The 19,905-nt window shown below is 39.7% G+C and overlaps 1 protein-coding gene across 4 annotated transcripts in view; it reads right to left on the reverse strand.

Annotated features, from left to right (window-relative positions):
• LOC101863326 (ribosomal L1 domain-containing protein 1) overlaps positions 1 to 19,905 on the reverse strand; it is a 38,924-nt gene that overhangs the window by 3,251 nt on the left and 15,768 nt on the right. For all 4 annotated transcript variants that reach the window (XM_035968211.1, XM_013079260.2, XM_013079263.2 and 1 more), the window contains exons 2-6: positions 16,426 to 16,524; positions 14,914 to 15,047; positions 9,875 to 10,019; positions 3,137 to 3,285; positions 2,238 to 2,339 (exon numbers count right to left, since the gene is read on the reverse strand). In XM_035968211.1, coding sequence (XP_035824104.1) covers positions 2,238 to 2,339; positions 3,137 to 3,285; positions 9,875 to 10,019; positions 14,914 to 15,047; positions 16,426 to 16,455 — 560 coding nt within the window. In that variant the 5' untranslated portion in view covers positions 16,456 to 16,524. The remainder of the gene's footprint in view (positions 1 to 2,237; positions 2,340 to 3,136; positions 3,286 to 9,874; positions 10,020 to 14,913; positions 15,048 to 16,425; positions 16,525 to 19,905) is intronic.

The following is a 19,905-nucleotide window of genomic DNA, read 5'->3' on the forward strand; positions in this document are numbered from 1 at the left end:
AAAGGAAAGAAGCAGGACCTATCCAGTGATCATTGTGGCATCATAACCGTATTATCTTATACTATCTCGTGTCTCCAAGAACCCACAATAGTCTAAACACTACTTTATAGAAAACAAGTGACTGAGTCAATAGTACTGCACAAGGCTTCCTACTCACTTACATGATGGTATGAAATATGTTTACTAGTTAGGTAACGTAAACGTTTATTAAAAAACATTAGACCCCCCCCCCCCCCCCAAAACAACAGGAGAAAAACTTCATCAATCCTGTCTGACATTCTGCATCTGAACCACATTTCCTGAACACTCAATAAACAGAAGTAAACATATTCTTTGATTATTTGCTTAACATACATACGTATAAGAGAACTAAAAATATTCTACGATCTTAGTGATACGTGATGGGTATATTTTTTTCAGAAAGCATTGTAGGCAGCAATGGTCCTGGCTATTATGCAAGCTGGTGTGTAAGTTAAAAACTATTTTCTTCTTCTTTTCAACACTGGGTACTTACTTCAATTAATTTAAGGCTTTGACATTTGGTAAAAATTAGCTACATATGTTGTTATAAGCAGAAGACCACTTGGAAATTTATAATCCATCCCATGCAAACCAGTGGCCACACTCATCCATACAATTTATTAAATTATTTTTTTTAATTTAGGTGTTTTTCATTTTTAGACCTAACGCCTTGGCTACCAGTCAAATCTAGATCTACAAAATCAACTGAAACCGATTTAAGATTACTCTCTTGGTAATCTTCATCTTACTCCGAAAATCTCAAATAACTTAAAGCATGTAAGTTGCACGGAACAGTTTATTTCAGAAACAACTAGTCCAGGAATTTCCATTTTCTGGCCGACCCCATTTGCTGCTGAAAAATCTCAAAATTATGAGGAAATAAACCCAAAACAACACAAGCCTTATCAGCCCAGGCATGTTTGATAACCTTATAATAAAATTTACAAGCCTGGGTTTTCTAACTGGTTGATGTTTACTGATTGTCCCTTACCCGTAAATCAAAGCATTGTATCAGAACACCGGTAAATCTACACTACAATGCAAAGGAGAATGAAAGTCCCCCCCGACATGTCAGTATAAAAGGCTCAAAGTATTAATAGACCTGCATGTGAGCCTCAACCAGATTGTCTGAAAATTTTGCACAACCACCCCACCTCCCCCCCCCCCAAAAAAAAGCCTCTTTGTGGGTGTCATAAGGAAGAACATCCGAGTAACGAGCGACCACCCAAACAAACACAATAAAGAAGAGACCTACCCCTAACCCTACCCCCAAAAAAACCCTGCAACGGGCCTCATGTAAAAAGGCCAAAACAAGTCCTAAATGAAAAAAAAAATTTTAATTAAAAAACCACACTCCAAAACAAACAAGGAGCATATATAGATCTAGATCTATATATATGGCTTACATCTACATTGCTATAGGGTTTGATACAATAACACAATAGAATTGGAATATATAATATGAATCCTTCATATATATATCTAGATCTAGAAATCTAGTAATCTAAATAAATCTAGATCTAGATCTTGTAGAACAAGTGAATAGGAATAGGCCTTGAACTAGAAATCCGCATCCGATTCCGAACAGAGGGACTCAGCTGAGTCTAGATTCTAGATCTAGATCTAGATTCTAGATCTTTACTACTTTACTAAATAAATAAACAATTCACGCACCTGATGAAATGCTTATTTTTACCAATATAAAGATTACAGCACAACCTATGATAGGGTTTGACACAATAGAATTGGAATATGAATCCTCCATTGAGGTCTATAATGATCTATATAAATCTAGATTTAGATTCTATTAGAACAAGAGAGTCGGACTTGAATGAATCCACACGATCTGAATTAGTCAACAAACGAAATTCAAAATGGCCCCTCGAGCACGAAACTGAAAGTAGATAATTTAAGTTGTCGTCCTTTTTCGTATTCGCATTTCTACTTAGGTTCCGACAATTATGTCGGAAACGCCGACATCGGCAGTCGGCGGTGCGCGCGTCGGCGGTCGGCACGAAAACGAAAGTGCCGACGGGAGAAAAATGGGTCACTGGCAGTCGGCCAAGCCTCGCACTACGCACATTGACTGATACAGGCAGGCCTAGCGATAGCATCAGCCGGTTCGCGGGTCGGGTCGCGATTGTCGGATTTCAGACGATTGTCGGCAAACATGCAGGTCTATGTTAAGTTAAAAGATATCACAAGAACATACTAACCTCGAAGCTCCTCGATTACTAATGACGCATCTACTGTTGTCAAGAGCAGCGTCTATTTCCTCTTTCAGTCTCTTTGCTTGTAGATTCACTTGAATTGGCGTCCTTATCAAAAGGAGACAAAATAGCAATAAATTTATTGTATAATCTTTCAAGGGATTCAACATTGAGCACATCAAATCCCATTTTCAACAAAACCAATACTGAGGGCTCACGGTTTCAACCCAACCTTAGTAAGTTCTTAGTACTTCTTTCATTTAATTCGAGTTCTACAGTACCATTACCTCCATAATAATATGCCCCCCAAAAAGTTACAAACGCCAGATTCTATCATATTGTGACACACTAATATATATTTGGAGCTTTTGGGCAAAATTTTAAAAAATTATATCTTTAAAATATCCCCCACCCCCAATCAAAATTTCTTTCTGTTAGCCATAACAATTTGCGGGTCACTGTTTATAGTTCATTGAACTGTGACAATTTTAATACTTTAAGCTGTCATCCTGGGCTAGTAAACTTAAAGAAAAAGAGCGGATCTGGGAAAGGAGTGAGCACGTGACAAATTTTGTAAACAACGAAAATGAATCAAGGTCAAGATGAAAAGCCATGAAAAGGGAGGATATCAAGACTTCTTAAAATTCTAGATTAAAGATAAAACAGAACTCTACAGTGCTATATTATCAATTTTCTCTTTTCGAGTGGCCATAATAACCAAGCAGAAAAATAAAAAGACCAGATTCTGCTGAACAAAATCAAATTAAACCAAAAAAAAAGAAAAAATCATAGATGAATATTATTTGTGCAATATTTTTTTGCTTTCAAATCCAAATGCTATATTTAAAAAAATCAAACTAAAAGTTTAATGTTACTTGCTCACAAAGACTTCTATATATACTCACTTCCTTTTCCCATAAAAATGCTTTCCTAAATATGTTGGTAGCAGCCTCACAACTCTGGCATCTGCCAGGAATACATCATAGGCATTTGACAGGTTTCTTTTGGCTTCATAAGGCTTGTATTCAGTCTTCAGAGATTTCAGGGGAATAATCTGAAAGGAAAAAGAAAAACCACCGAAATTAGACAATAGGAATGGTTTTCCATGACAAGTTGGAAAAGATCACGGTAAAAAAATGTTTGGCTCATATACATATATAACAAGAAACAGATAAAACTCTTTAGCACCGTCTAAACAGCCCATAAAGCAAAAATGGTACTTAACTTGTGCAGGAGAATTCTAAAATTCAAATTTGGGGAATTCTGTCAGCATTTTGAACAAAGAGATTATGCATAAAAAAAAAGACATTCTGGCATCACAACAACAAAAAAATGACACCTTATTGGTAGTCATTATATTTACTCACTGGAGAGCTAGATATGCATCATAAAAATAAAACAGGTTGCTGAAGGTTTTGGGGTAAGAAACTTGTCCAAGGGTGCCTGGTAAGATTTCTAGTTCATGTACATTTGACAGGAAGAGAACTTGGAGGAAGGGGCTTGTGATAGTCATATATGACTTGAGGCAACTGAAAGTTAAAAAAAAGCTAACTTGCCCATCCATGATATTAAGTAATACCAAACCAGATCAGAACAAAGAGGGGTATATTGGATTATATGAAGCGAAGACTTCAAAAAGTGGCATATGATTGTTTGAAAATTCAGGAATACTATGATGTAAAAGAAAAACATGCCTCATATAAAGTTTTAAAATCTTCTGTACTTGGGATTACAGAATCTACAAACAACCACCCTGACAACTAAAAGAGAACACATATATACAGAGGAAGAATCAAGATGCCATAATGACTTGATACAAGCATAATAACATTTGAGTTTTCTGAAATAGGAGCTGAATTTTTAAATACAAGCAAGTTTCAGTTAAACATCCACTAGTTGGCGCAGAGAGTACCAAGCTTAAAGAGTATTTACTCTGGCTCTACTTTTGCCTTGGTGAGGTGCCATGGAGGGACGCCGGGGAAAAGAAATTGTTGGATATCTCGTTCGGAAAAGAGTATGTTTTTGAGGTCCTCAAGGATTCTGAGGCCAAAGGGTTTGATAAGTCTTTCGTTGTTTTGGAATTTGTTTATGGTTTCTGAGTTTGTTTTAAAAATGCAGTTGTGTGCTGGGTTCTCTGGTGTTGAGCTCTGTTTAATTGCGTATTGTAGTGAGAGTTGTGAGCCTCTGAGTGCGAGTGATGGTATGTTTGCCTCGGCCAGGAGGCTGTCTACCGGAGAAGTGCGGAAAACCCCAGAGCGAGGCGGAGTACTTCGTTTTGCACTTTTAGGAGGTGTGGTTTTGCCGATCTGTAGACCTGACAGCCGTAGTCAAGCCTGGATCGGACAAGGGAGATGTACAAGTAGAGAAGGTGTTTTGAGTCCCCGCCCCACTCAGGATGCGATAGAATTTTCCCAGTGTTTCACGCTTTCTGGCACCTCACACGAAGGTCTTTGATGTGGGGTATGAATGTGAGTTTTTTGTCGAATATAACGCCGAGGAAACGAGCCTGGTCCAGGACGGGAATCCTTTCCCCATATAGTGTCAAATCCGGCTGCAGTACACATCTGCCTGTTCGGCAGAAGTGTACTGCAACCGTCTTTGACGGGGAAAACTTGAAACCGCTATCGTTCGCCCACCTTTCGAGTTTGCGCAGCTGCGTTTGCAGCTGCCTTTCCATAGATCTTAGACGAGGATTTTTCGAACGGCAGCATATAAAAAAGTCGTCAACGTATGACGAGCCATCTACGCTGTTTTGGAGGGTTTTTACGATGGAATCTATTTTGATTTCAAATAGGAGAGGAGAAAGGATGCTCCTCAGGGGGACTCCTTCCTCCTGTTGTTGAGGGTCTGAAAGGGAGGATCCGACACGAACCTGGAAGGAACGGTTCTTCAGGAAATTGCCAATGAAGGCAGGGAGGTGACCGTGTATGCCGAGTGCATGCAGGTCTCTGAGAATGCCCTACTTCCAGGTTGTGTCGAAGGCTTTTTCTAGGTAAAAAAAGATAGCTATCACGTGGCTTCCTTCGGCAAACGTCTCGCATATAAAGGTCTCCAGGCGGACCAGGTGATCCAGAGTGGATTGAGTTTTCCTGAATCCGCACTGGAGACCGCTCAGCAAGCCCGTCGCCTCCAGACACCACATGAGTCGCCTGTGGATCATTTTTTCTGTAAGTTTGCACAGACAGCTCGTTAGTGCAATTGGTCTGTAATTGCATGGGAGTGTGTGGTCTTTGTTTGGTTTGGGTAAAGGAATGACAGAGGCGAGACGCCAAGACTCCGGAAAGGAGTGCGACCGTCACATGTCGTATATGTCTAGTAGGAGTGTAAGTGTTTCTGTGGTTAAGTGGTCAAAGTAATGATCTGGTTGTGTATGTCATCAGGTCCTGGGGCTGTATTGCCCAGGTCCGAGATGCACGATTTTAGTTCTTCTAATGGGAAGTCTCAGTTGTAGGGTTTCAGTGTTGTTTGAGTGGAAGTTTAGGTGTTGTTGTTCTCTAGTAGTTTTGATGTTTTGAAAGGTGGTGTTGTAGTTTGCTAGGGATAAGTTTTTGGCGAGAGATGTAGCTATTGTGTTTGCGATGTCTACCTGTGTTTCAGTTGTGGTTCCATCTGGCCTCTGGACATGCCGAATGGTGTCTGTGCGTCTACCGAAGAATTTTTTAGCGATTTTGAAAACTTGGTTGAGTGGTGTCAGGCTGTTGATTTTGGAGATGTATTTTTTGAACGATTGAGGCATCTACGTGCCTCAGCTTGAGCCTTTAAATAATTAATCTTGTTTTCTGTTGACGGCCTTTCGATATGCTGCCTTCTTTTTCTTTACTGCATCATCACAGTCCTCAGAGAACCAGATCTTGTTCTTCCGCTTTTTTGTTTTTGGTATGTGTTTGTGGCATATTTTTAAAAGCTTTTCGTGGATTTTTTTGTAGTTGAGGTTGAAAGTGGGATTCAGAATCTGAGAACATTCAGCGGCAAACCCGTCCCAGTGTGATCTTTTGAAGTTGAAGCGTTCTGGGATCGGGTCGTTTTGGAGGCCATTGTTTTTTTTAAGAAGAATTGGGAAATGGTCCATACGGTCATCCAGCACAGACCACTCAAGATCTGGGACTAGGTCAGGGGTACAAAAGGCGAGGTCAAGGGATGATGTGCTAAAAGTGGCTCTGTTTCTGTAAGTTGGGGACCTATCAGATGTTATTTTGAAATAGAAAATCTTCTATTATTTTTCCTTTCTGGTCTGAAGGTTTGTCTCCCCAAAGGGGGCTGTGGGCATTTAAATCACCTAGCAAAATAAAGGGTTTTGGGAGCTGGGCCTTTAAGTTATTTAGTTGGGTTATTTTGAGGGGGTAATTTGGTGGGATATAAACTGAGCAGATTGTGATTGGTCTGTGCAGGGTGACCCGTACGGCAATAGCCTGGAGGGTCGTCCTAAGAGGTATTTGTCTCTGGTGTGTGTTGTTGTCGGTCTAGATGGTGGTACCACCGGAAGCAATCTGGTTCTCCGTGTGAATGTGATGATATGCAGTAAATCCTCCATGGGTCTCAACTGAGAATTTTAAAAAAGGAGGAACTTTCCGGGTGATCGCCACAGAAGCCCATTTTCGCGAAACACCCATTATTATTCTTATACTGTTGAACCCTAGAAAGCAGAAATAAAAACCATTAATTTATCAAAGCAATGTCATTTCACACCAATAAGAGGGTTTGGGAGATAATTTCAAGTAAGAAGAGGCACGTACAAAATATTTACAATCTTGATTACGTACAGAAAGTGGTGGCGCCTGCGGTCTTGTGCGACTTTTTAATTTTTCCCTTCATCATATTCGTCTGTATATATAAACTTTATAAAATGAATCTTGTTTTGAGCCTAGAACCAGAATATTGACGGTCATGATTCATATCATAGGCCTATATAATAAACGTGAAAGACAAAAATTAATGCTCAAAGTACAGAAGTATAGCCCAAGTATACCTTTTCAGTGTGAGAGGTGTAAAAGAACTGAGGGAGGGCAAGATGCGGTGGAACTGAAAATCTGCGGATCTTGAATAGAAAGCTGAAATATAGAGGTCTAATTTACTGTCACCAATCCAATAAAACACGAACACTTAGGCCCCCAAGTTCCACAACACGCTTACAAGTTATGACGGTTCCCGTTTTTACACAAGGCCTGCACCAACGCACACTTTACTTTGCAGAGAGCTGTAGATCTAGTAGCAATCAAAATTCTAAACATAAAACATATTTGCTTCCAGTTTCAAATTTTTTGTCTTCTGGTGTTGCGTCCAGCCCTCCCCCTATCCCCGAGTGCGTCTTTTTAAAAAAATCAATAATCTCCCCCCATTCCTGAGTCCTGTACTTCGAAGCGCTCAGATTACTCAGAACGCGCGCAGGTTCATTGACCGGTCACAATGGCGAGCCCGGCAAGACGCTTGTATTATAACTTTCTTTTCTTTTCTTTTTGCTGTCCCCATAAGTGACGGCACAGTGACAAATATTGATTTATTTTCATGGCGACACCACGTTTGTAATACCGAACCTGCATGTTACAATAATTGTTGCGTTAATATCAGACAATTACTGACAAATTTCTGGGTGGTAACGAAAGCGAAAGTAGATCTTGATTTTCCAGTCGAACCTTGGTGACACAATTCCGCTTGCCGCCAAAACCACCAGTTCGCGCGAAACGTACTCTATGAGCCGAATTAATATCACGATCGCGACCGGTAGAAATGAACTTAAAGACGTTATTGAATTTGGTTTTCAAATGAGATCTTTTATGTATTTTCCCGGGGCTCGGCGATTTTTAAAAAAATTCCCGGACCTGGCAACCACCCTGCTCCCAACAACTCTCTTTCTGATTGGCCCGCTGTTGCGGTAGCGGACTTTACCGGAGGAAATGGCGGTAGCGGAAATCCGCTAAATAGCGGACTATTGAGACCCATGATCCTCTTAACTCTTATGGTTGAAGCCGGGGCGAATTTTGTTTCTTGTACACATGCCACATTTGGCCACAGTGTGGTCTGTAAGTGTTGCAATTCTGCAAGGGAAGGTCGGATTCTGTCGGCATTCCATTGCAGGACCGCCATTATGACTTTTTATATTTGGAGCACGCAGATCCCGGCTTCGAAGAAACACTCTGACTTCTCTTTGCGGGGGAGGAAGAGTGTCTTCTAGGTAGCTGTCCTGGAATGGACGGCGGCCTAGTGGGGGATTTGGAGGAGTGACGGACTCCGCCCTTCCTGGGGACATGCCACATTGCACCAAAGCTGTGCCAGGGCTACCCCAGAGCTATACTCTTCATAAGAAAGTACAAGACCCTCCCGCCAAGATTGACCCAGGACTGAAGGGGTTTCAGCTCTCAACCGATTGAGTAACATGGGCCGTGCCACCCTCCCGTATAAGAGGAAAACCTGGGCCAAAGAGGTGTGTTGGCGAGGGACAGTCCGTAGACTGATCTCACCTCAATCTGAAGGTACACGGTATCCCTCCGCACGGGTCGCACCTCATGGTCAACAAGGCGCCCACTTTGTGGGATGGGTGACCTCTCTTTTTGCTGCACATGAGGTCAGCGGGGAGAGAGAAAATAAAAGAAGACAGAAAGAAGGAAGGAGAAGAGGAAGACACATCAAAGCTGGTGTCGCAACCGGATCCCAGAGGGTTGGGGTCCGTGTGCGACACCTCGCCTTTGAAGGGATCGCACCTCCTGCAGACGAAGCAGTGGGTCTATTTATATCCCCCCCCGACCCACTGGGGGTGCGTTTAATTCTAAAAAAGCACCCCACCCAAATATTATTAAAATAAGCAAATAAAAGAGTGTAAAATTGTATCATTTACAGGAAAATTAGTTAAACTGATTGATAAAATGCAAACTCTTTAAAAATAAAATGATGCAGTTAATCTATATCATAGACTATGCTAGCTTAACTGTTGTGTTGCCTCTCTCTCTGTCCCACATCAGTTAGCCTATGCCTTTTTTCAAGTTCATGGTTTAGTACAGTTTATTTCTTTACAATGTGTTTTGTCTTTTTCCTATTTTACATCAATTTTGAAAACTTTGTTTATACCGCACACATGTTTTTGCTTGTAAGAAACAGACAAATTTTTGTCACGCCGGAGTGCACGGAAATGAGCGCGCTGATGAACTTGCCGGCAAAGCAGCATCCAATGGCCGAATCATGCTCGACCCACCAATGTTGATAGCCAGATGCAGGGAGAGCCTTCACGACCAAGAGGAGACAGACTCCCACACACTCAGCACAATAAAAGAAAAGTGTGTGCGGGGCACAGCGAAAAAAAGTTTGCTCCGAGGAGTGGTCAGGCGTGTCTCAAACCAGCTCCTCGTGGAGACAATTAGCTGGAAGACCCTGAGGTGGACGCTGGAAAGGAGAGATGAGCAGCTATGGACATGTGCCGCCTGCTATGATTCTAGTTCTGGATCCAAGTAAATCCAAGACAAATTTTTACAAAAATAAGGGTGATTTTGGGGGGGTCTAAAAAAGATCACAAATATTCCTAGTAATTTCAACAGGAAAAATAAATTTGAAAAGTCTTTTGAGTCACCAGCTCGGTCTTGGAATGAATTAAACTCATAGCTCAAGACATTACTGTATTATTATTATTCAGTAACAACAGTTTTTCATTGACATACCTCTGCCACACAAGAGACACCGTGTTTCTTTAACATCTCCTGAAAATGACGAACTGTCGGCTCATAGTCACGATCTTCTCTGTCCAAGTCTTTCACAAACAGACACACTTCCATATTCTCATGCCTGAGGCTGTGAGGTAACTTTCTGCAAGAAAAATACACTGGCTTTAAAACAATGAAACAAGTTTCTATCATCAAAGCTGCGGAAACAATCAAAATGGGATAAAATGAAAGCCTTTCACAAACACAATATTGATTATTTCAGTGATGAGAGTAATAGCAGACATTTAAATCAAATTTTCTTTTCTTCATCATGTAAGTATCATATATGACAGCCTTAGGCATGTGCGTGTGTGTGCTTTAACTTAACCCGTTAGGGCTCACCCCTGCTCAGTGAGATACATTACCCAAGAGAAAAGAACAAAGTACTTTAGAATTCTCCACACAGGAATCGACCCACTGTTGTTACCAAAGAACTTAAGGGGAGATGTACACTTCCGGAAAAATGTTCTAAATGAATGACTGTTATTCACTTTCATGTAATTGTGCAAGAAGGTCATAGGTAAATAGGATGTACTAAGGGTGAATTTGTTTTTTTTTACTCTGAAAACTGGGTCTCTGTGGCGGCCAGCTTGGATTTTCAAACCAGTTTCTTAGTGCAGAAGAATTCCATAGTAAATATTGAATTATAAGCCTGAAATTTTGGGGTACATATTACAAAAATTTGAATATTTCCACAAGTCACCAATATTTCCCAATTCCTTCACATGGATCCCCAGAATAGATCTTAAAGCACCTGTACGCCAAAGTTGAAGCTTTTAACAACTGTAGATTTTGAAAACTCCTTGCACCAAGGAGGTCACATTTGTCAAAAAGTAGATTTTGAGAAAAACAGAAAAAACAGGGATTTTTAAAAGCATTTTTAGTGCAAGTTGCACTTTTCAAACACCCTATTAGGTCATTTAGGGTGTTTTTTCAACAGTTCGTTATTGTGACCAAATAGAACAGATGTCAAAGGATGTTTTTCCGCAAAAAACAAAAGTTGGATAGTTTGAAATTTTTTATCGATATTGTCTGGGAATGCCGACCCGGGTCTTCCCTTAACCATTAAGCCCCATTTAGACGTACAGTTCGCTGATCGACAAACTGTAGGATATCGAGAGGGTGGCCGGCATCCTGTCAATTTCACATGGAAACTGAGCAATTCTCTTGATATCGAAGGGTTTTCCGTCCAACCACCAGATATCTGGCGACGCCAGATATTTGACGGCCGGCGAACCGAAGGAGTGAAGACGAGGGAGCGGCTTCTTTGATGTTACCCCAGGCGTAGTTGAAAATACATTCCAAAAATTTCCGAAATATTCGTCAAATCCAAAAAATAATAAGATTTTCGTGATCAGCGACCCAAAATTAGTAAAATTCACGCAGAGAACGCAATTTAATACCGGATTACCAAGTTAAATTATGTTTGTGTGTTTGCTTTTGAATTACCATTCGCCAGCCCTTCACCTTCAAAAGTGAAGGCAAAAAAACGTACCGCGTGATGTGTGTGTAGTATACTGCCGAGATGTGTTGGAGTCAGCTGAGGGCTACACACCATTGTTTCATCTAGCTAGACAGTGCTGTTTATTTTAATTTTTTGCTGTTGTCTACGCGCTACCAGTTTTACTATTGCACTCATGTCCGTGTGGAATAACAAGGAAACTGGGCGCTTTTTCGGTAGTTCCCACCCCTCTTAATTAGACCTAGATCTAGATCCAGATCCAGATCAGAGAGGGTGATCCAGATCTAGATTTAGATCAGAAAGCTATGTTTGATGCGCAGCGAGCGAGAGATATCAAGGTAAAGTGCCCCCCCCCCTACATCTACTCTAGGGACCAAAACCGGCGAATAGTAATTGGGGGTGGGGGGTGGGACTACCAAAAAAGTAAACTACTACAGTTCATCGCACTTTATCGAACGTTCCCAGCATTGTGGAAATAGAATATTTGTGTGTGTGTGAATGTACTGAGGGCTACACTCCATTATTTCATCTAGACTATTCTAGACCAGTAGATCTAGACAGTGCTGTTTATTTAATTAATTGTTTTTTGTCTACACGCTACCAGTTTTACTATTGCACATGTCTTCTAGTTTTACTACAATGACAAAGGTGTCCGTGTTGGAGTCAGCTGAAGGCTACACATCATTGTTTCATATAGACAGTGCTGTTTATTTATTTGTTTTTGTCTACACGCTACCAGTCCAGTTTTACTATTGCACAGGTCTTCTAGCCTAGTTCTAGTACAATGTCCGTGCCGTGTGGAATAACAAGGAAACTGGGTGTCTTTTCGATAGTTCCCACCCCGCTTATTTGGACCTAGAGATCTAGATCTAGATTTAGATCAGAAGTTATGTTTGATGCGCGGCGAGCGAGAGATATCAAACCTAACGGCAAAACGTCAAATTATGGAAAAGTGCCCCCCCCCCCCTCCACATTCTTATTAGATTTCTAGCTGTCCCCCTGAAACACTCTTGGGACCAAAACCGGCGAATAGTAACTGGAAGGGGGGCTACTGAAAAAGTAAACTATTCTACAGTTCATCGAACGAACATTATCGAACGTTGCCAGTATTGTGGAAATAGAATATTTGTGTGTGTAGGTACTTCTTTTTAATAGCCATTTTGGATTTGAGAGATTTGAGAACAAAAAATGCTGCCAAATCATCCATGTAGCTTGCTTCAGCCATTGTTAACGTTTTTGACCTAGATCTAGCTACAACAGTCCAAGGACGGATAAAAAACTGTACGTCTAAACGGAACATCTCTCGTCGACAAACTGTCAGCTTACAGATGACCGAGATCGAGCGTCCGTCGGTTAAACTGTCAATTTGTCGATCAACGAACTGTACGTCTAAATGGGGCTTTAAAGATCAGAAGCTGGTCCTAGCACCTTTAAACCACACACAATCGACAAAAATTTAGCAAGCCACACTGACCCATATCCCAGAAGAAGTCTTTCCCGAAGACCATAGATTGGTTTTAAAAAATCATAGAGCAAGCTTTGCCTCATACATACAAGGGGCATACCAAAATTTTTAACCTGACCATGAAGGAATAAAGGTAGAGAAAGCTGAAATTTGGGGCTAAAGCCAACAATTATATTCCCAGAGTGCATGTCAATTTTGGGGAATTTCTGACAGATTACTGGTTTTACCACCAGCGCACTGTAAGTGAATGGGGTAATGTTCTCCAGTTTCAACATAAAATTGAAGAAAATTGAGCACAGGGCAGTATGAAGTTTTTGTTCTTGCAAGGCAAGCAACAACAGGATATTTTTACGAAGATGCATGCCGGATATGAAACTGATTGCCTATCCTATGCTGTGATGAAATTTGGGTGCAAAAAATTCAAATGCGGATTCGTAGACATTGAAGATGGCCGCCAAGTGACAGCAACAACAAAAGAGAATGTGTTGAAAATCAAGAAACTTGTGTTGTCTGATAGGCCGGTGACAGTTGAACTTTTGAGCAAAGAAACTAGGCTTAGCATTGGATCAGTAGAACGAATCTTTAATGAACACTTCTAAAGGACCAAGGTTTCTGCGAGATGGGTCCCACGTTTGTTGACTCCTCAAAAAGTGCAACGTGTGGATGCATTATCTTTAAGAATTGTTGCTTGGTTTGTATGAAAAGGATGAAACTAAATTTTTTGAAAGACTTGTAACCAAGGATGAGACATGAGTCCACCACTACGATCCTGAGTCAAAAATCTGCATCAACGCAGTGGAAATCACCCTTGTCTCCAACACCAAAGAAGGCAAAGCTGCAGCCATCAAGATGAAAAGAGATGCAATCAGTTTTTTGGGACCAAGAAGGAGTGATCATGACAGACTATTTAAATTTTGAAAATGGATATACGATCACTGAAAACCATTATTCTAACCAGCTAAAAAAAATTACGAGAGGCTGTAAAAAAAAAGCGCAGAAGAAAGATACGAAAAAGCATTTCGCTGCTTCACGACAATGTGCCAGCACACACTTCAAGAAAAGCTGCAGAAATTGGATGAGAAAATAGCTATGAAATTTTGCCACATCCATCCTATTCTCCAGATATAGTCCTGTCTGACCCTTTTTATTCCCCAAACTCAAAAAAGGATTTAAAAGGAAGGCATTTTGAAAGAGATGATGAGGTCAAATAAGCAATAGAGGGCTGGTTTCCTGACATACAGAGGGTCCTCTATTCTCAAGGTCTTTTCAAGGTCATAAACCGATGGCAAAAAAATGTGTAACTCTAGGAGGCGACTACATAGAGAAAGACTAAGTTTAGTGCCAAATTTCAGCTTTCTACCTTTATACCCTTATGGTCTGTTAAAAAAACTTCATATGCCCATCCCATACAACTGACATAGCCTTTGATTAGAAAAAGACACACAAAAGCAGAAACTCAGTAAGATATATTATATGAACCAGCATGAAATATCCAATGTTCACAACTATTCACACATTTAGTCCAGAATTAACTTCCAAAATATTTTCCCTGATCCTTTTTAACCTTCAATTATCCACATGTCATGTGAGCCCTGACTAAGTAACATAAAGCCCACAATAAACCATTTTGAGAAGTGATCAGTACAAATACAAGTAATAATTTTACTCAATTTGTCTAAACGAGCTCGCTCTCAATTCATCTGCAATAAATTTCTTTGAATTCCTTCCATCTCATAGAAAGAAAAAACTCCCAAAAAACCAAGATAACTGATCCTATAGAATAGTACCACAATTTCAGCCCATGTCTCAGTTTAACACTTTTTTTCACTGTACAGTCCTTTCAAATTTCGACCAAAAGTACAACTGTATGATGAGACAAGCCCAAAAAACAAAACAGAAAACAATTAAATAACAGCAACCACTGCAAAACTTATAATACATAAAAAAGTTCACCTGCAGAAAAGAAAAACAATAGGAGGCAAAATCTAGACAATCCACAATATTTTTATCATCACATATGAAGAATCAGCTATCACGATAACTCCCAGAATTAATCATGTGCATACTTACAACTTCACAATTTTTTCCCTGGGGGGTATTTTCTTCAAACAAATCTGCATCTGCACTTGATTCACTTCATCGACAAGACTTTTCTTTTCCAGTTTCTTGGCCAACTGTACGAGAGTGCCAACAGCAGTAGAGACCTAAACAAACAAGATTGACTTTTACACAGTTCAGTTGAAAACATCACTTTCATCTCAACACTTTCTCCCCATTACTGGAAAAGCAAAATTTACAGAGTAAAGTGCATTTGAACTTGAAGCATAAACAGTGACTGAGCTGTTGATTCCAGATCAATATTTTTTCAATGGCTTCTCTTACCATAAAAAAAACACTGAAATTATATTGTGTTATATACAACCATTGCTGACAAAATGTACTAATACCGGGCATTATTTTTTAAATACTTAGAAAGAGGAATTTCTTAATTACCAGTCAAATATCAGCACTTACACGGAACATTCATTTCAATTTCATAAAGTACATATTGTTAAAAAGGGAAAATTTGTGAAACAAAACTGAAAATTAAGATACCGAAGATCATCTAACTACATACATAGAAAGTGTTCTTACAAGCACTAATCATAATTCACATTAATTTAAAAAACTAAATAAATAAGTTATCAAGCCTAAGACTACTCCCTATGATTAGACAAGATAAAATACAGTAGAGTCCACTTACGTCAAACACTTTTACTTTAAAAAACAGCAGTAACCAAAAGAAAATAGAATCACTGATATTTTTTCCCTTCTTTCTTTTTGTAAGAAAAGTACTGACCATATAAGTCAAAATGCTTCCATTTCTAACCAAAAAAAACCTTTTAGGGTTATATCATCTAAATCTTCACCAGCAACTCACAAGTAATGCAAATCATCAAGACTTAGGTGTTTCAAAATTGAGAAACAAAAATTAGAAAGAAACACAAGAACACACGTGGCAATTGAGGATCAGAGAGGCATTGCCAATGTACTGTTTGCCTATATTTATCACACACATCAATAGGTCTACACACTGTGCATAGTGACACAAGGATAGCAAATGTATGTCTATCACGTGACCTTCAGTTGGTCGTGGACTGTTCTCAAGCTAGTTCACATGGGCCCTACGCTTGAGCTTGTGACAGTATGTGTTATGTTTCATAACATTCCTGGCATTGGGTTTCTTACTTTTCTTGCCCAGCAGAGAGCACAGGGCAGTGTTCTGATCTACTCTTTCATCTGTTCTGCATGACTGTCAGGCAGATTACGCAAACTGACCATGTCGAAGAAAAAGACAATGTGTACAGCCTGCAGCTCAATATGTAGTTACCGAAAAAGGTAGACGAGTAAAAAATTTCTCAAAAAGTGAAATTTACAGCAAGAAGGGCATTCCCAACTCTACTGTTTCGACAATTATCACTTTTTGACCAACACATCTCTAAACCAAAGAAAGCCCAGCAATCCCGCAGATTTCCGCTAGTGCAGACTCCACTGTAATTATTAATCTAAACCTTGCATTAGAGACCTTGTGAAACAAATTACCTTTCTTTCCTTAAGCTCCATACTGGTCATTTTGTATTTCTCTGGAAAGAAGTGACCACTATGTATCCTTACAAAAGAAGGTACTAAAAGTGACCTCAGCTGTAAAAAAATGAAAAGAGAAGTTATTTAAACCTCAAAGTGTGCTTTCATTAGCATTTTCACAACACAGCTAGGTTCACACACAAAAATAAAAAATCCTGTTTCAGATTAATATAAAGTAAATTGGTTCGTGATCATGAGATTGCATCAAATCAACTCTTAACCCGCTACTTATTACAGAACTAAGTAAAATCAGATGGAAAAATCCCCCTCCTAAATATGACTTTTCATCACAATTAATAGAAATGGACATGACTACAACATAGATGATAGTGAGTTTCAGTTAACAGGACGGCCATAACCAACAGTATTCGATAGAGTACTACATGAATAATACCATTCATCTCCAGATCTCTTAAATCTATACATCGAAAGGAGTCAAGGTGGGCGGCCACAAAATCTACAACCTAAAGTAGGCTGATGATACAGTCTTGATAGCTTGCACAGACTCTAAGCTCCAAGATGGCTTTCATATGACCTTATGCAGTTCCGAGTGCTGTAAAACCTCTATTTAAACTAAAAAGCTCAAAGAGATTCTAACTAACTAGGTCTAGAATGAAAGAGAAGAGCCTACTACTGAATGCCAAGAAAGCGGAATGCACATGTGAGGCATCGTGGTGAAATCAGGCGCTTGTCAAAATAACAAAATTGGAGAAACAGGCATTTTCCCACCAGTCTCGCAATTTTAATCAAATTTTTTTTTTATTCAACCCTTTTATGTCCAAAAAAAAAAGACATTTCCATGTGAACTAGAATACTCTGATTAGATCTAGATATCTACCTTTTATTTTTTACCATTTCATTTGGTAGCGTCAATTGCCACCGAGTGACGCGGTGGCAATTGACAAAAATTGATTTTTTGTCAATTGCCACAGAGTGAAGCGGTGTCAAGTCTGAAAACAACACTAGAGTAAAGTCAGGTGTGCGTCCACCTTAAGGCCTTTAGAAAGCCATAATTCAGCGATTTTCGTATCGATCCAAATTTTGAAAGTATCGGCAGAATTGGACGCATCACCAGACTTAGTTATCATCTCTGTATGCTTAATAGACTTCATTCTACATTGCATTTTAATGCATCCACTTTGCTGGTGAATGCGTCCACTAGGTCTGGTCAGTGCCACCCCCCCCCTAATTCTTTATAAATATTAGAAATAAATGATGTTTAAACATAGAATCTAGATCTCTATGTTCACCCAGTCTGTCATTCTTCATCTCATTATTATTCACTCACTCATTCTTCATTATGTAAGAAATAAAAATGAATAAAACCTTTAGACCTATGTTAAGATGGTTCATTTATTAACATTGACATTAGATAAAGTGACAAAAACATTTACATGTAGACTCTATTTATTAATTTACAACCAAATATCTTTATACTTATGTAGATTTATTAAAAATTTTAGTTTGTAATGTTCAGTAATTTAAATGCATGTAAATTTATGCATTCAAAACACGTGGATGGATGGTAAGTACAAGGGGGTTATGAAAAAGTGGGTATGCACTTTTCGGGTTTGAGCCAGTAAGATCTTTAGTCAGCACATTTCACATATTCAGAGCCACTCTAAAGGGCCATCTAGACTTGAAAGACTTTTGTTTTGGGTTTTTTAATGTTACAATAACAAACAAAAAATAATGTAAACGATCAAAATCTAGATCTCTACATCTAATGGGATTTTTAAAAACCAAATAAAATTTTCACAAAAATAAGCCTTTGATTGGTAATAGATGTCTACAAGTGGCTGAGTGAATGACATATTATGCATTTGTTCAGGATGTGAACTCATTCACCATACTGAATCTACTCAGTCGGTGAGTGCCACCACCCATGGACGCATGACCAGACTATACTAAAACTTGGTATGGTGAGCGCGCCCACCCCCCTCGTGGCTCAAAATTCCATTGTTGAATGGCACAATGGGCAAAATTATATTTTAAAACTTTTGTAAAGGCTAATAAAAGCAAGTGAGGGCGCTTGGGGTTCATTAGTTGCCAAGCAACTGACTAGCAAATAAGCGTCTTCGCCAGTGTAACTCGCTAATGTAGAAGACACATTTTAAATACCAGAAAATAACGACTTACAGAGTGTAAAAAACGAAAGTAAAATGCAAAATGAAATGGAAACTGCTTATACTTTTTAATTACACGACCGAAATCGATCAAACACCGATGAATGACAAAATACAGCGAGTGGACGCATAGACCAGGTGGACGCGACACCCTACTTTACTCTATATATTTAGCATTATACATAATGTGTGTCTAATGGGTCAATTTGTTCTCAACTAACTTCATTGGATGAGCATCTAGTCTAGAGCTACGGTACCAACTTAGTGTGTTTTCAATGAGTCGTAGGCCTAGATCTAGGCTAGCCTTAGCCTACACTTTGGTGTAGAACCAACACAGGCAATTCTAGAAGTAGAAGGTCACAAACGCAAACAAACTCAAGCAGAGAGGCGAACGCACAACACTGTGCACTCAAGCACAATAAGCTAGATATCTACCTACCAACGTAAAAGAGCTCCAGTTTCCTCGGTGGCAATTGACAAAAAGTCAATTTTCTTCAATTGCCACCGCGCCACTCGGTGGCAATTGACACTACCTTTCATTTTGTGTTTGCTGGGGTGTCGCTCGTTACTGAAGTCCTTCACTAACCTAGACTTCTAGATCTAGAAATCTAGATCTACATCTAGATCTAATATATCTAGATGGCTGATGTTAGGGGACCGCACACCCCAATAGCACTTGGCGCTAGGGGACCGTACGCCCCCAGTGTTTTGTGCTAGGGGACCGTACGTCCTACCTGCGCTAAGGCGTGGTGTTACGGGACCGTACGCAGATATGTGCATGCATCTCGGCGATTTTTTTCAAATTCCTGGGAAATTCCAGGGGGCCCCGGGGGCCTGGCAGTCACCCTGTACACGTGTTCCTGTCCGATCTTGCAAAATTCAAGGAGTTTTCAAGGAGATTTTTCCTTGAATGCAAATTCAAGCAGTTTTCAAGGACTCCTTGAATTCAAGGAGGCCGCGGGAACCCTGTTATTCATATTTTCCCCTCATCATATTCGCTTATAATATATAAACTATATAAAAATGAATCTAGCTTTGAGCCTGAGAAAAGGCCTCGAACCACAAGACAATATCTACTGTCAAGAACCAGTTGGGGTGTCAAGGTTTTTATAATAAACGTGAAAGGCAAAAATTATTACTCTAGCTCAAAGTAGAGTAATAACACGAATGGCTCAAGTAGACTTCTTCAGAGCGAGAGGTGTAAGAACTGTCGGAGGGCAAGATGCAGTGACACTGAAAATCTGCGAATCTTGAACAGAAAACTAAAATATACAATACATATAATTTACTATCACCTACGCAATGAAACGGG

The sequence above is a fragment of the Aplysia californica genome, unplaced genomic scaffold (genome assembly GCF_000002075.1).
Source record: "Aplysia californica isolate F4 #8 unplaced genomic scaffold, AplCal3.0 scaffold00046, whole genome shotgun sequence".
In the NCBI taxonomy this organism is placed as follows: domain Eukaryota; kingdom Metazoa; phylum Mollusca; class Gastropoda; order Aplysiida; family Aplysiidae; genus Aplysia; species Aplysia californica.